General features: G+C 47.9%; 1 protein-coding gene across 1 annotated transcript in view; it reads right to left on the reverse strand.

Annotated features, from left to right (window-relative positions):
* Positions 1–16,463, reverse strand: part of LOC102955128 (myocardial zonula adherens protein) — an 88,689-nt gene extending 72,226 nt beyond the window's left edge. The window contains exons 1-2 of the mRNA XM_042988774.1: positions 16,319–16,463; positions 6,537–6,623 (exon numbers count right to left, since the gene is read on the reverse strand). Of these exons, the coding sequence (XP_042844708.1) occupies positions 6,537–6,623; positions 16,319–16,384 (153 nt within the window). The 5' untranslated portion in view covers positions 16,385–16,463. The remainder of the gene's footprint in view (positions 1–6,536; positions 6,624–16,318) is intronic.
* Between the last annotated feature and the right edge of the window lie 494 nt (positions 16,464–16,957).

Raw genomic sequence — 16,957 nt, forward strand, 5'->3', positions numbered from 1 at the left:
GCATGTTAACAGCTACTGAAAATATTATCTGCTTCAAATTACCCTGTCACTTTGCAAAGGACTTCACTATCACACAGACTCAGAATTGGGAGAGCTCAGGTCATGTTCACTAAAATTCAAGCATGCAGTGAGACCCCAATTTAACTGATAAATCTGCAACAGCTGGTGTTAGTTCTGTCTCTTACTGCTATGTGTGTGTCTAAGAATACACTGCATATAGAGTTACATGGAACAGGGGTATATACACTCACAAAATTCTTTGAAAATGATAGGGAGTTAATTTCAAAATATTCTACACCAATGTGAATTTTAATATTCAACAATTTTGTAATTATACTCCACATTTACCAATTTCTGAACATGAAATTTGTACCCACAAACTAATAGCATTTCCTCTCCCATATTTTTAATGATTTTTAATATATAAATAAAAGCCCATGACTAATTTATCTGACTTGTTGATACAACTTAAGTTAACATTCCACAGGGGCACCTGGGTGGCTCAGTCAGTTAAGCGTCCGACTTCGGCTCAGGTCATGATCTCAAAGTTCGTGAATTTGAGCCCTGCGTCAGGCTCTGTGCTGACAGCTCAGGGCCTAGAGACTGCTTTTGATTCTGGGTCTCCCTCTCTCTCTGCCTGTCCCCAACCCCCCCCCCCCCCCGCCTCATGCTCTCTCACGCTCTCTCTCTCTCAAAAATAAATAAACATTAAAAAAAATTTAAGATTACATTCTACAAAGAAACTTGTTACAGGTTGAATTGTGTCCTGCAAAAAAAAAAAAAAAAAATGTGTTGTACCCCCTAAACCCCAGTACCTCAGAATCTGACCTTATTTGCAGATAGGGTGAATTAAAATGAGGTTATTGGAGTGAGTCCTAATCCAGGACAATGGGTATCCTCACAAAAAGGAGAAAATTTGGATACAGACACACACACCAGAAGAATGCCACAGGAACGCAGGGTTATGCAGCCACAAGCTAGGGACCGCCAGAACCATCAGCAGCTGGAAGAGGCAAGGAAGGATTCTTCTAGAGCCTGCAGAGAGAGCATGGCCCTGCTGATGGACACCTTGAGCCCAGACTTCTATCCTCCAAAGCTGTGAGACAATGAATTTCTGTGGATTAAGCCATGCAGTTCATGGTACTTTGCTATGGCAGCCCAAGAAGCTAATACAAAAACCAAATCTTAAGTCACTCTTTAAGCACTTATTATGTGAAAGGCAGGGAGCTAGGCTCTGGGAAACAAAATAAAAAGACATACCCTCGTTTCAAATGGCTCTGGGTGAAATATACATGAAGAACAAATGTTAGGAAAACACAATCATCCTCACTGGTCATCGGGCAATGGGAATGTGAGATGCCTCAAGAGGCTCTAAAACAGAAGAAGAATGGGGTCAGAACCCTTTCTAAATGAGAATACCTATGTTCCATTCCAAACGTAATGCAGCCTAGAATTTTCTGGGTTCATACAAATAATCCAGATTTCATATGTTTAAATACCAAAATAATGGTAATGTGGTGATTAAATATCTGTATTCTAAAAAATACCACCATGTGGAGAACACAGAAAACTGGCATGGCCAAGAGCTGACGGGTAGGGTGAGCAACTCCCCAGAAAGCTCAGTGCCGTGACAGCATGAGTTCTCTGAGGTCAAGTCTGCCGAGAGAGGAGACCAAGCCTAAGGATATGGCAGATGGATGCTCAGATTTATGGAGAAAGACCTAAGGACAGCAAACAAAGATGCTGCAGGCACAGCCTAAGAGGAAGATGCCGGAGAGACAGTTGCAGGAAGGGGCATGACTCCTGGAGGGTCTGATGGAGAAAAGCAAAGAAAGGACTGGGCTTGGCATTCAAAGAGCTGAGATTTGGCATTGAGTCACTGCCTCTGTAATCAGTATTACAGGGCACTGTGGGGGTCACTCCCATATATTAGCTCAGTTACTCTTTGCAACCAGGCCTTACTGTGCTTCCTTTCAGGGTAAGTAAACCAAGTAGCAGAGAAATAAGTGTTTGGAAGCTCAACTGTGGCCTGCAAAAGGCAGTCTCGGGGCAGTAGGTACCTTCTATAAGAGAAGGACTAAAAGCAGCAGGCAGGAATGGTCTGCCACAGGGCAGGAAGCCTCTCGCATACGCCCCAGGAACCCAGAACTCCAAAGAAAGACACTGCCTCTGCTGTGATTGCTCCCAGAAGTCTCCAAACACACCATCACGAAGCTGGGGAAAATATACCATCTGCCACACCCTGCCTCTGTGAGTGAGTGATTCCTCTCCAGTGATTTCAGGAAGAGTGCACAGAAGAATGACCCAAATGGCAGGGCATCTATGTGTGGCCAGCTGCCCCATGGAATCCCAGGCCCTGAAAATACACTCAGCACCTTCCATGACTGTGTTAAAGAATAAGGCCCAGGCCTGCCCCCAGTCAGCTACAGCTCTAACAGGGTCCTGGATATTGTCTGAGCAGTGTCGCTTCATCAGAAGCCCATCAGGCCTTTGGTATCTTTCCGCTTCCATACCTGAGCGAGCTCCAATCCCCCCACCTTTGCACACCACGGGCCCCTCCAAGGAACCCAAGTCATCTCACCAGGGAAGGTCATCCAGAGTTCTTGGCACCTTGCAGTTTTGAGGGTTATGGTGTCCCAGGGAGGGGCAACAATGCTGATGGCACATGAGAGCAGGCAATCCCTTTCAGGGCCTCCTTGCTCGTGCCTGGCCTCTGGCTCCCAGTGACTCAACTCCAGGAATCTGGCCAGAACATGGTGACGGAACCACTCAGAACAGCCTCACAGTTACCACCCGTACCTTCGAGTGCAACCACCACCCAAGGATGTCAGTCCTGGGGAAGCAGCCGGCCCTACCCTCTCCCTGTCCACGCCAGCTCTTCTGCAGTGAGTCACCAATGCATTGCAGACGGGCACTTAGGCTGCATACCGGGCCCACCCAGTGTGAGAGGGCTCACAGCACATGCTGTCTTCACAGCTTCTGCCCTGTGCTCCTCGCAGCCCTGAGGTTCTCACGTACCCACAGGAGGAACCGGGGAGAACAGGAGGGACCCTGGCCCCCACTAGCAACACTTTTGCCTGGTTTATACATGAGGGCCCAAAATAACATTTATTTTCATTTAAAAAACAAAAACAAAAAAGAGACCTATTGCTTTGAAAAGTTTGAAAAGCACTGTTTAAGACAAAGGGGCTGATCGAAGTACACGACTTGGTTACCAACTCCCACTTGACATAGAACACATGCCTTCCATCCTTGGCAACGCTTGATTCCTCTTAGTGGGGACGCACCCTCCAAGGGCTCATAGCACCAGGGTCAGTGCCCTTCATCAACATCTGCCCAGGCACACGGCTCAGATCTAACTCCAACAGAGCAAATCTCCCACCTCTCGTGCCATGCATATGGGGCAGCCACTACGGCCCTTGTCCTGTCACTCTCTCCAGCTTAGGCCACCCCCTCAAAAAGTGCTCCTTCGGGTCATCTGGGTGGCTCAGTTGGTGAAGTGTCTGGTTCCAGCTCAGGTCACAACCTCGCGATTCGTGAGTTTGAGCCCCACATCAGCCTCTACCAGTGCTGACAGCTCAGAGCCTGGAGGCTGTTTCAAATTCTTTGTCTCCCTCTCTCCCTGCCTCTCCCCCACTTGCGCATGCACGCATGCTCTCTCTCTCAAAAATAAACACTAAAACAATTTAAAAACAACAACACAAAAAGTGCTCCTTCCGATTCCTCGTGCGCTGAGCAGCCCATAAGCTCCTGATCACAGCTCAGGGCCAGTTCTCTAAAAGAACAGTCAGGGCAGCAGAGAGGGCAGAAGGGGACACCCCCCAGCAGCACAGCACCCCACTCAATCTAGTCAACAACAGGGATCCAGCTGGGTCGTTTGGGTTAGGAGCTTTTACCCCCAAACTTTTTCTTCAGACAATGTTCAAAGCTACACACAGGTCGAAAAAATGGTTTGACTATATAACCGTAAGCACCATCATCACAAGGAAGAGTCACATTTAGTCCAATAATATCTAACGTGTGGTTCATATTCAAAAGTGTACAGTTATCCCACTATGACTTTTACAGATTTTTTTGTTTTTTTGATCCCTGATCTAACCAAGCTTCACCTGTTACATTTGATGTTAACTCTTCCTAGCCTCCCTTTGGCCAACCGTTTTTAAACAATGTCCCCCATTTTGGGATTTGCTATTCCCTCATTACTAGATTCAGCTGAAACCATCTAGCACAAATATCACACAGGTGATACTGTGCTTTACTTGACTGCATCACCTCGGAAGCCCACAGACCAGGTTGGCCCACTATTGCTAAAGCTAGATTGGACCACATGGTTGAAGCGCTGGCTCCCAGACTGCACCACTGTGCCTTTGCTTTTTTAATGTTTATTTTTGAGGAAGAGAGAGAGAGAGAGAGAGAGAGAGAGAAAGTGAGCGAGCACGAGAGCGGGGGAGGAGCAGGGAGAGGGGGAGACAGAGGATCTGAACTGGGCTCAGAATTAACAGCAGAGAGCCTGACGCGGGGCTCCAACTCATGAACCGAACCGTGAGATCATGACCTGAGACAAAGTCGGATGCTTAACCGACTTGGCCACCCAGGCGCCCCTGTGTGTTTTGAGTGTGGAAGTGAAAGTAATCTATGAGGTGACACTCTGGGACCATGTGAAAATACTGCTCTACAATAACCTTCCACTAACTAGTCTTTGCATCCACTGAGGAACCAACCTGGGATTATAAAATAGGGACTTTCCAAATTTGTCAGTTGAAGTTCTATAAAAGAGCTTTTGCTTTTTAAATCTCTGATGATTACTGTAAACTACTGAATCTTTTTTTTTTAATTATTCAATGTGTCAAAGCCCTTTACTGTCATCACTTTCTGATGGAATTTTGTTGTAAAGTTTGTTGTAAGTTTTGATGTAAAGTTGTTCCAATTTTGCCAGTGCAGTGAGACCACTTTCAAACCAGCTTCTGGGTCCTTTGCTATGACCCCATTTGGGTGAGTGCCATCTTGCTTTCCGGCATGAGATGTTCCAGGTTCACCAGGCACTTGCCTTGTTCCCACCTGCAACCAGCCATTTTTCTGGATCCTTTGGTGGGACTTCTCCTCTCTCTTTAAGCAGATAAGCAACTCTACATTCTCTAACTTTGCACCTAATCATAACCTCATTTTCCTTCCTCCCTCCTTCCTTTCTCTGTCACTCATTATTAAAATTAGTTCAGGCAGCTTGGTCCTTAGAGAAAGCAGGGAAAAGAGCATAAGAGAAGGGAAGGAGAGACAAAGCCCAACAGTAAATTTAGGGACATGATCAACCATTTACCACTCAATGAAGAGCTTCCTTTTCCACAGGTGGCCACGTGTGGTCAACTTCACAGCAAGGCTTGTCATTGTCATTCCATTTATAAAACTTACATGGTCATATATTAAATCATTTCACTGTTTTCTTTTATACTTACACAAAATATACACAGAAGAAAAATCACTACCTAACCCCTGGCACTCTCATCCCCTTCTCTTGCTCTAGGTGTCTCCATCAGCACTTACTACCTTCTAAACTCCATAAAATATACTTTATTTAAAAATTTTCATTCTCCTCCCAACTGAAAGATAAGTTCGGTGAGTGACAGGCATGTTTTTTCTCACTGCTTTGTTCACTACTCTACTCACAGTGTAGTATATACTATGGTATACTATACGCACATGCACAGCGCCTGGAATACAGTAGGCGCCCCATAACTATTTGTGAATGAGAAAAATGGCTTGCCCGGGACAACAGACCCGGAAGTGAGTGGCACCTCCTATGCAGCCTTTAAGTCTCTGCTTCGGTGACTCCCCAGGCAGTCAGTTATTCCCGGCCCCGTGGTCCTGGAGCCCTTCTTGCACTTCCGGATCCTAACACTTGAGTGTCACATCAACCTTGTTCATAGGTCTGCCTCACCCGAAAACCTTCGAGCTCCTCCAAGACAAGGACAAGGTCAGACTTACCTTCATGGCCCAGCACCTAGCACAGAAGCTGGCACAAAAATCTGATGACCTCCCCCTCCCTCCAGCCAAGTGCCCTCGCCCCGTGCCCGGGCTGCCTGCTGGGCTTTTCCTCTCCAGGCGGCCTCCACCATGAGCTGGGCCTTCCACCTCCAGCTGCTGAGAAAGGCTCAGCCGCAGGCAGCTCACAATGGGCCCTTTGACTCAACAGGACTGGGCTCTTTCAGGAAAAACTCGTTCCCTGCCACAGCACCTGCCACTAAGGCCAGCGTCCCCACAGCTTTGAGGCAACACAGAGCCAGCGTTCACCAGGAAACAAGAGCAGGGGCAGGAGGCCAGCAGGGCCAGCCGGGCAGGGCAGTCTGGCTTCTGGGAAGATGGAAGATGGGGTGGCAAGGTCGAGAGGGCTTTTCATCAGCAGATCGCTGACATTCAGACTCTGTGAATACACTGGCTAGAGGACCGGGGTGGAGGGGTGGGGGGTGGACGTGGGGGATGGGGTGAAAATAAAAGAGAGTAAAGATGAGAACTTGTCAGAGCTTTGCTCGGAGACGGCTTACTTGTTCTTTTCTTTCGACCTTCTTTTCACCTGACTCTGGAGCTGGACTCTCGGGAGGTACAGTCAGCCGCAGTCTGCAGACATTTGCCTAGGAGAGACGGAAAGGAGAAGCCAGTTACAAACCCGTGCCAGAGGTACAAAGAGCTGGGTGACCTTGTGCTTCTCGGTGCCGTCTCCCCCACTTAGCAATGAGGTGATCGTACCAACCGCACAGGGGACTCTGAGGATAAGACCAACGTTTGCCTGGCCCAGATCAGGCAACTCACCACCCTGCTGCTCAAAATGAGGACATTACCGAGTAATGTCATAGCATTCAAACAAACAGAAACCCAAGATGACAGATATCCTTATAAAAGGGGGAAGTTGCAGACAGACACACATACAGGGAGAACAGCATATGAACATGCTAAAGAGAGAAGCCTGGAACAGATCACTCCCACACAACCCTTGGAAGGAACTAACCCTGTTGATACCTTGATTTTGGCTCGAGTTCTGTAACAGTATGTATAGAATGATCGTGTCTCACCTGCACTGGTCAAAATACAGCTAGAGGGACAAAGGCCAAAATATACACAGTGGTGACTGGACTGTGAAAGTGCTTTCTCCTTGGCTATATATTGAACTTTTCTCTAACAGACATGTATATACAGAAGCACAAAGTTATTTAAAAGTCTATATACTCATGTTCGTATCAGCACTATGCACAATGACTGAAAGCGACACAAATGTCCATCAGTGGATGAATGGATACATAAAATGTGGTATATACACAGAACGGAATATCACACAGCCTTAAAAAGGAAGGAAATTCTGACACATGGTGCAACATGGATGAACCTTGAGGACATTATGCTAAGTGAAGGAAGCCAATCATGCAAAGACATGGGTATGACACAATGACAGCTCTCTCAGCTGTATGACTCCACTTATACAAGGTATATAGAATAGTCAAAATTCCTAGGGACAGACAGCAGATCAGTGATTGCCAGGGGCTGAGGACACAGAGAAGTGGGGAGTTATTCCTTAACAGGTATGGAGTTTCAGTTTGAGAAGATGATAACATCCTGGAGATGGATGGTGGTGATGTTTGTACAACAATGGGAATATGCTTAACGCCATATGTCTACTTCACCCCAATGTCACAGCCAGGACCTGCTGTGATTTCCCAGGGAGAAGTGATCTGGCCATTGGAAAAGCCCAAAGAGGGCCCCAGCAGCACCCAGAGTACCCAGCCCCATTGGCTTGTCCCTGTTATAGGCTGCATTGTGTCCCCCTAACATTTGTATATTGGAGTCTTAACCCCAGAACTTCAGAATGTGACCTTATTTGGAAACAGGGTCTTTACAGAGGTTATTAAGTTAAACTGAGGTCATCAGGGTGAGCCCTAATCCAAAATGACTGATATCCTTGGGGCGCCTGGGTAGCTCAGTCAGTTGAGCATCTGACTCTAGATTTTGGCTCAGGTCATGACCTCACAGTTGGTGGGTTTGAGCCCTTCATCAGGCTCTGCACCAGTAGTTCAGAACCTCCTTGGGATTCTCTCTCTCTCTCTCTCTCTCTCTCTCTCTCTCTACCCCTCTCTCTGCCCCTCTCCTACTCACTCACACACGCATACTCTCTTTCTCTCACTAATTAAACAAAAAAAACTTTATAAAAAAAAAACAGAAACCCAAAATGACAGATATCCTTATAAAAAGGGGAACTTGCAGACAGACACATATATAGGGAGAAGAGCATGTGAACATGCTAAAGAGAGAAGCCTGGAACAGATCACTCCTACACAGCCCTTGGAAGGAACTAACCCTGTCAATACCTTGATTTTGGACTTCTAGCTCCCAACCAGAGGATAATAAATCTCTGTTGTTTAAGCCACCTGGTTTGGAGTACTTTTTACAGCAGCCCTAGCAAATTAATATACCCCCTGACCTGGTCTGCACCCATCCACAGGGTGGCCTCTGAGCAAACCACCCTGCAGCCCACAAACCCAGAATGGGATGGGATTGTAAAAGACCTTTTAAGTCCAAACTGCCGACCTACAGAGGAACCCCCCTACCCACCAATGTACCTTCCAGGTGGGAGACTGAGGATAACATTTTCCATGCACAGGTAAAAGAGCCCATGTGGGATATATGTTAGCACTTCCACACACATGGTCACCTACCTTCGAGATACCCCATTTTGCTACCCAGCACCTCCAGCTTCCTGTTCCCTCAGAACTCCTCCCTAATGGACCTGGGGTTGCCCTCAGGGCAGGAATAGAATTCCCCTTTCTCTACACAGGCCTCCTTCCCTCTGAACCTCTTTTCTTCTGGATCTAAAAACTCCAGCTCTTTCAACTCAGTGACTTGGTTTCACAATCACTCTCCATCTTTACGTTCCTATGGGCAAGCTTCATCCCCTCATAGCCCCAGGACTACATGCCTCCAATGTGGCCAACTTTGCACCAAACCTTCAGAGCTCACCATCAGTCATGTTGGCCAAAGACAAACCACCCATTCCAGCTAGGGGGCAGCTCTCCCAGCTGACAGGCAGTAGCACTGATGGGAATCCGAGTTCTGCCAGAGAAAGGCAAACTTCTGACTCCAGGCTGCCTGGACCGGTTGAAACCAGCTGGCATTTGCACAAACATCAAAGTGTAACTCACACCAGGTAGGCAATCCAAGTCTATGATGTTCAATAATCTTCTGTGATAGGCTGCTCTAATCCATAGCATAATTTTGCAGAGAAAAGGAAGTGCTTTTCTCCTGCACCCCATCCGATGCACACACATGTATACACACATGTGTAAATACATATACAGACTTGCACAAGTGCACACACACACACACATACATGTGTCAACACCTACTAGCTGTTGTTGCTCCCACAACAGCAGGCTCAGCCCTGTATTCTGAGCATTGAGGAAAACTGAATCTTACTTAGTGGGAACACCACAGTTATGGGATTAGCTGTCCCTACAGGCAAGGGAATCTTCCAGTGGACCAAAAGCAGGAAGGTGGTAGATTCAGTGTATTTCATCACTAGGTTACAGAGCACCCACTACTTGTAAAATATTTTTAAGGGCAATGAGGTTACCAAGATAAAAAAGAAACAGCCATATTCCCAAGAGCTCAGAATCCAAAAACATACCCAAACAAAGCAAATAAGAACACTCAGTGTAACCAACACAAAGTCCTGAGAGGCAGGGTACCTTGGTGGTTAAGGCATGGTAGAACTGCATTTCCTTACATAGCAGTAAGAATATAAGAAAAACAATAGTCTTAACTGGACACGGGAGTATACTGAAGGCTCCTAGAGGTGACATTTGAGCTAGGTATAGAAAGATAATAAGACTTTGCAGTTCACTGAGGTTTGGAGAATCCATCATCAGAATAACAGCAAACAACTACCAGGCAAGGAATTTGCTCCAGCCTGGCAAAAGGCACAGATGTGCGAATGTTCTGAGACTGCAAGTGGGCCTGCAGCCTACACTAGAGTGAAGAGGAAAACAAACAGGTAGGGGCCAAACTCTAACAAGCTACAAATGCCTGATGGAGAAGTAAGGTCTCTAGTGGAAGACAATCAGGAGCCATTCAACAATTCAAAGCCATTCCCTTTGGAGGAAGGGACTAACACTAAAATCTGAGTTCAAGGACTCAAAAAATTGAGTACTTCCCATTATATTCCATGTATTACAACATGAACAGAAAGGAAAAAATAGGGGGAGAGATCAAGCAAGCTTTGTGCTTTGTTTTTGCTATTCTTACAGTGCTTAGCATAGTATCAACACATAATGGGCACTTGCTCAGTAAATTAAATGTCAGTATGAGTTTCTTTTTAAGATGAATTAAAACACAGTCTGAAACTCCCCAGAGAGCCTTCCACTTTCTTCAAACCAGCCCCTCTGGTAGGGACAACAGGGAGGAGCAGCTAGTATTCAAGCCTCCTCCACATGAAAATTCACAACAAAGCCTTGTCTGCAACTCAGGGCACCTGGGAGCTCCCCCAAGTCCTCTGGGGCTTTGTTTCTGACCTACCCACCCCCTCTTTGTGGAGGCAGAAGGCTGGGTCTCCATCTATGGGGGAATCTAGAGATCCACATACCATCATGCTCTCAGCCTCAGCACCTGGGCTTACCAAAGAGAAAACTATCATCTCGAATAAAAAGGGGTGGAGAAGATGACCCAGGGATGGGGTGGGGGTGGATGGTCTTGCTAATCAGTTTACAAAGATTTCCCTAAGGAAATTAGCCATATGTATTTACATTTCTCTAAGGCCTGGTCCACTTTGTGACTGTGGGTTCCTGCCCAGTTCCACCTAACAAGAGCAGGTGTGGTCCCTGTGGTTGTGGCTGGAAGGACACACACCACACTCTGCTCAGCACAAGCATAAAATCTTTGGAGTATGTGGGTCAGGCTATGTGAGACACGGCATGCCCCACCTGGAGTAGGCCTCTTAGCTCAGCTGTGGCCCTGAACTTGCAGGCCTGATGATCTACATCAGGGTGGGGCAAACCTTTTCTGTAGAGGGCCAAATAGTAAGTATTTAGGTTTTGCAGACCACCATAAAAAACATTCATATCTCAGAGGCAAACAAAACAAGCCAAGAGGGCCAAATATGGCCCAGGGGACAGTAGCTTATCTGCATACAGGGACACTTTTTGTAGGTGGTATAAAGTGCTCTAGAGCCCCTCTTTCCTGTGTCAGGACTGACACCAGACAAAATTCATGAAGACAAGGACAGTGAGTGCTCCTCCTTCCTGCTCTCAATGGCTCCCTTCTGGACAAGCACACAATGTGCCCAGGAATGCCATAATACAGACAGGAAATGCAGGTAAGTGAATGCACACAAAGAGCAGTGCGACCTGGGGTGTTAGGACTTCCTGCTCTGCCCCCACCCCCCCACCTTGCTCCTTCCAAACTTGAAGGAAGCTTCCAGAACACTGTCTCAGGAGGGTATTTCCAAGAAAGCTATAAGGAGACAGTGATAATTCAAGAGATAGTTCCCATTCTTGGCTGCACATTAGAATCACCTGAGGAGCTTCCTGAAAAATACTGGTGTTATTCTCTACTTTCAGACGTTCTCATTTAAACAGTCTGGCTTAAATGAGTCTGAGGCTTAGATATTTTAAGCTTCTCAGTGATTCTACATATAACTAGGGTGAACCACTGACTTAACCAATGGAATGAAACTCCAACTTGTTCAACAGGATGAGGAGACTGGAATATTTGGAGGCTTTCCCAGAACCGTCAAACTCTTCACCTGGGCCAGCACTCACATCCATCTGTCACCTGCTTCCTGCCCAGGTGAGCCAGAGGCGATGGACTGGCTTTAGCCCAAGCTTCTCTTCCTGGTTTCCTGTTTGCCAATTGAGTGTGAAGTGTGGCTTCTTTAGGACCCTGATGACACACACCTCTTTTTACATACCAATTACACCAGGCCTGGGGAGGGAGGGTCCCTAACCCCTCTCCTCAAGTAGTTAATCACAGCCAGTGGATGCAAGCAATGACAGGGTGCACAGGCCACTAGGGGAACACGGAAAAGGAGAGTTCAGATAGGCTTCCTGGAAGCTGCCCCTTCATCAGAGAAGCATGAAAGAGGCAAGGAACAGCATGAAAGGTTTGGGAATGGCAAGAAATTTGGAATATTTGGAACAAGTGTGGGACGGGAACAAGGAAGCCTAAGGCCAGATCAGAAAGGCCTGAATGCTAAAGTAAGGAATTTGTAGCCGCTGCTGGCAGGACAAAGGGGGCTCCTGAAGCAGAGTCATTGGGCTCTGTATTTTGCATTTTAGAAAGAGCACTCTGGCCTTAAAGTGTAAGTAAGAGTCAGCAGTGTGACTGAAATTTAGCACCATCCCTCACCTCAAGCGGGGCAGAGAGAAATACCCCCGTGTGACTCTTCCGTGTGCTTGGAAAACACTGCAACTGTTCTAGGCTGGGAGAGCTCACTGCGGGAAGCCCTAAGGCCATGACGCAAGTAATTGCTTCAAGTATTTCAGATGGAACCTTTTCAACATGGTCTCTGGTTAGTTAGCCCTGGATCCACAGCTCCTTGAGCTCGATTAGGCGATTTTTAAGGCTGACCGACTTGAAAGGCTTTTCCAAGGGATCAGAAGCCGAGCATCTGGGTTTCTTGTGTGCACACTCAGTGCAGACGAACCATGACACAGACCACATATGCAGCCCTCCCACGGGGCACTGGAGACAAGGAACCAGCCAGAATCCCACTCCATACCCTCTGCAGGACAACCAAGGGATCGCTATCTTGAGTTTCCTTAAGAGTCTCCAAGACTCAGGTCTGTTCGTCCTACCTCTGACACAGGAAGATGGGTGAACCAAAGCACAGATGTCATACTTTAGTGGGAGAGGCTTTTGGGCTAAGCCCTGAGGATGCCAGGGTTCCAAAACTTTGCAACTTGGTCTGTCAGGGGCTGGCTCCAGGAGGCCCTGGTGAGGAGCCAGCCTGCTTCCTGGGTGCAATGGGCCCCCTACCCACCCATCCCTGGTGGGTGCTGCAGCTAGCTAACTTCTCCCAGACACCCGATGCCATGTCCTTTCCTACAGAGCCCACAGATACAGAAGTTATGCACACAGATGTTTCTGTGAAAAGGAAGTGAGGTAAACACCTGTCTGACCCATTCAGTGGCCACCTAAGGAAAATTCTTTTGAGCCAGTCAGACAGAAATGGGACCTAGGAGAGTGTGCATTAGTGAAGGAGGGATAACTGGCAGGCCAGCTGGGTTTTGACAAAAAAAAGCCCTTGCCAAATAGAATTATCAGCAAGAGCAGGCTACGAGACAGTCCTATCCTTGTGGCCTTTTTGGGTTTGCTTCTGTTTTGTTTTTCTTTTTATGAGCCACCCAGGGGCCATGATACCGTCAACACCAGCCAAGAGTCTCTTATTATCAAGACAGTGTGATGCTGGAGGAAACTCTTGACAGATGCATGCCTCTCATCGCCCCGGCTCAACAGCTGAACCAAAAGTATTTGGCTGCACAAAGCAACACGTGCCTTCCCCCAGCAAAGAGCACAACCTGGCCACACAACTGACCTTTCATGTCAAAGGCTCATTTCGTGGGATTAACTTCATTTACAAAATTCCCTTCAAAATCATGAAGCAATGTCCATAGTTTTTTTAATGTTTCCCCCCATTCTCTAAGGTCATCCTTCCATCCATGGTTCTTTTCCAGCCAATCTATCTTCCTGTTGTTGCCACAGATAAAACTATTTTTAGTGCGCAACTGAAGGTAGGGTTGTTGTTTTTTTAATTTCACAACCCGTAAATGGGTTGGCATCTGTAAATGCCACTCAGAGCTTTGCTTATCAGCTGACAGAAATTACTCTCCCACCAGTTTCCCCCCCCCCTCCTTGTGAGAGATGATTTCAGATAAAAAGGAAGTACAAATTGTAGGTGGCAGCCATTGAACAAGGGATAATTGGTGACAGTCTGGTCTGGCTGCGCCTCCCTGGCTGGCTGACTCAGAAAACTCCCTGTTCAGTGTCAGCTGTCACCACCATTGCTAGTTTACTTGAATATCTGGACCAACATAGCCTGGTTCCTCTGCAGTCCCTAATTTGGTAAGCTCTTTGGACAAAACAGAAATGCTATTTTGATGGCTAGCATGTTCTTATTTAAGACCATCACTTGTCCAATAACAGCCAAGAGGAAAGACAGGATGATACAGAGTTTATTGACAGACTTTCAACTTCAGGAACAATTTCCACGATTACTTAGTCTACAATTTTAATTTCAAGACATCCCATTCTTATCTTTCCAAGAAATAAACGTTTTTGCCCTAAAGAAAATGCAATGTGCCATTATGATACAATATATACCAAGAGCTTCATTTAAATGAGGGATATTTCCTCCTTTCAGTATCCCATTATCATTCGCCCCACGAACTCCTATGCACCCTTCAAGACTGAACTCCAGTATCTCCTGAAAAGGGAGGTCTTCCTCAGATGCTTTGGGAAGAACCCTTCCTATTAGCTTCACCCGACTTTGTTCACAATGGACCCCACTATAACAACCATCACTTTGTATGACGGTAGTCTGTGACAATGACTGCCTCCACGGGTAGAGTAGGCCCCGACACCTAGCCCTGTATCATCCAGAAGGAAATCTCTAAGTGTTGTTTAAAAAAATCAAGCAACAGATCATATCTTCTCACCATGCCCCCCATACACATACACATAGACAGGACCCGTGGCATTTGCAAATCGTGAGCAGAGTTGGAAATCATGAAGGGAATCCTGGAACCTGTAAAAATCTTCTTTCCTGAACAAGTGCACCAGTACTCATGCACTCAGAAGAGCCCTACATGGTGATTCAGCTCCCTGACCCCTCTGGTCCTAGGTACTTTGGTTGTCTTGTTCAAAAGGCAAAGCCTTTCCAATAGTCTGTCCACTGTGCTACTTACAATGAAATACTTGAAAGTGAACATTTGAGAAAAACAATCTTCAGAAGGGCTACCTAGTACACTAATCACATCTGCAGTCACCCACTCTAGCCACCCATCTCTGGAGGAGAACTGGACTATTTCATGCATTCTGGTCCCCCCCCCCCCCCCGCCTCTGTCTAGGCCCAGGGCTGGTTTTTCAGTGACTTCATTCTTTCTCAATCACAATTGTGTTCCAACTGAGCAAGATTTCCATAGAATAGAAAAAAAGGCAAATGCCTGTCTTGCAGTAAGGCTGGGACTGTGAATGGAAACCCACTTGGACCCAATGGGGATCTTGCTTTACAAAGCTAATAACTGAGAAGCCAGAGTTCTGTCAACCCTGGGTGTCTGATGTATACACATGCACACACATACACACGGGCGCGTGCACACATCTGCCCCCCTCAGAATCCATCACCTGGCCCACACCCAAGAGTAACACAGGTCTTCCTTCTAGAGCTAAAGGAAGGCAGCACATAAGGGGACTGCTAGTCACCTGGTTGAGGTATGGAAACGTAAACAGGTATGTCTATGAGACTAGAAGATGGGAGTGCCAAAGGGGGTCCTGGCTCGGACTTAAGCATCTGTTTAGCTAAAACTTGGGGAACATGATAAGAGAAATCTCAACCACTGAAAAGAAGCACTGATTGATAAATATGAATATTATGAAGAAGGGATGAACTAAAAAGCCACCGCCCAAGGCCCTGGCAGTGCGCTCTGAGGCACTGATCTTGGAAGAGATACAGAATGGGAAAGATACAACAGCACGTGCCTAGCATCTTTCACAAAGCATCTGGGGAGATGAGGAAAGATGCAATATTTAAATCAGAATGAACAAAGTGGTTTGCATAAACCCAAGTCCCACACCACTGAGCTCCCAGATGTCCAGCTGCTGATCTCTACCTTGTCAGGTGAAGCCTACCTTGGCTAAACTCACTCCAGAATCGGTGTTATCCTATCACCAGCGGGGACCAGTGACCTTTGCTTTTAATCGCTGAAAGGAGGCAAGTTTGGGTGTTAAAGATATTCATTACCTGTGAGTCTCAAGTAGGCACACCACAGAAATTGTTTCCCTTGCTTTTTAAACTCGTGCCGCCAATAAACGTGGCCTGACAGAGAAGGCAGGAAGGAGAGGAAATTTCTGGGAATTCCACAAAGTCCCCTAAGCCCTACGAGCCGTTGGCTGGGCATCCAGAGAAGGGTCACGGCCGGAGCTGGGACAGGATGGGAGAGTTGAGTCCAGGGTAGGGCGTCGGGGTCGGGGCCCCGCTCCCGCGCGTCCCCAACGCCAGACCCCGCTACAGCCGGACTGCCGGGTCGGGGAAGCGGGACTGCGGCGGCTCCCGCCCCCAGCTACTCACCCTCCTGCTGGGCGCCCCGGCGCCGCCGCCCGAGAGCAGGGTGACGGTGGACGTGGAGCGCAGCATCCCGCAGCGGCGGCCGGCGGCTAGCCCGCAGCTGCGCTCCTCCGGGCGGAATAAACGCGCCGAGCCCGCCCTGCGCGGGGGGCGGTGCGGCCCAGGAGCTGCTCCGGCTGCGGCGGGGAGGGTGCGCGGAGGGGCGGGGCCGGGGGCGGGGCCCGAGCGCTCTCGCCCGACCCGTCTAGCTGCATTTTCTCCCCAGGGCGCGGACCTGGCCAAAGCGGAATGCAGTCCTCGGCTCGGGGCGCTGCGCCCGCCTAGGGTCTGTTCAGGGGCGGGCGGGAGCCCTGGAACTCCTGGACGCCCAGGCTCTCCCTGCCGCCTGCGTCCAAGGTCCCGTCCACCTGCCTGTTCATCTTCACAGTACTCAGCGGCCCACCGCCACCACCCCGCCCCCTCCCCGCCCCAAGAGGCTTCCTTCCCCATCCCTGGAAACTTCACCCCGTGTCATTCATTATTTACTGAGTGCCTACCGTGTGTCCCTCCTAGCAGCCAACACAATTGACTGGCGCTGTCTGTCCTCATGATGTTTGCAATCTGGTCGGGACGCCTAGAATAGATGACAGGTGTGGGTGCTTT

The sequence above is a fragment of the Panthera tigris genome, chromosome B3 (assembly GCF_018350195.1).
Source record: "Panthera tigris isolate Pti1 chromosome B3, P.tigris_Pti1_mat1.1, whole genome shotgun sequence".
NCBI classification, from domain to species: Eukaryota; Metazoa; Chordata; class Mammalia; order Carnivora; family Felidae; genus Panthera; species Panthera tigris.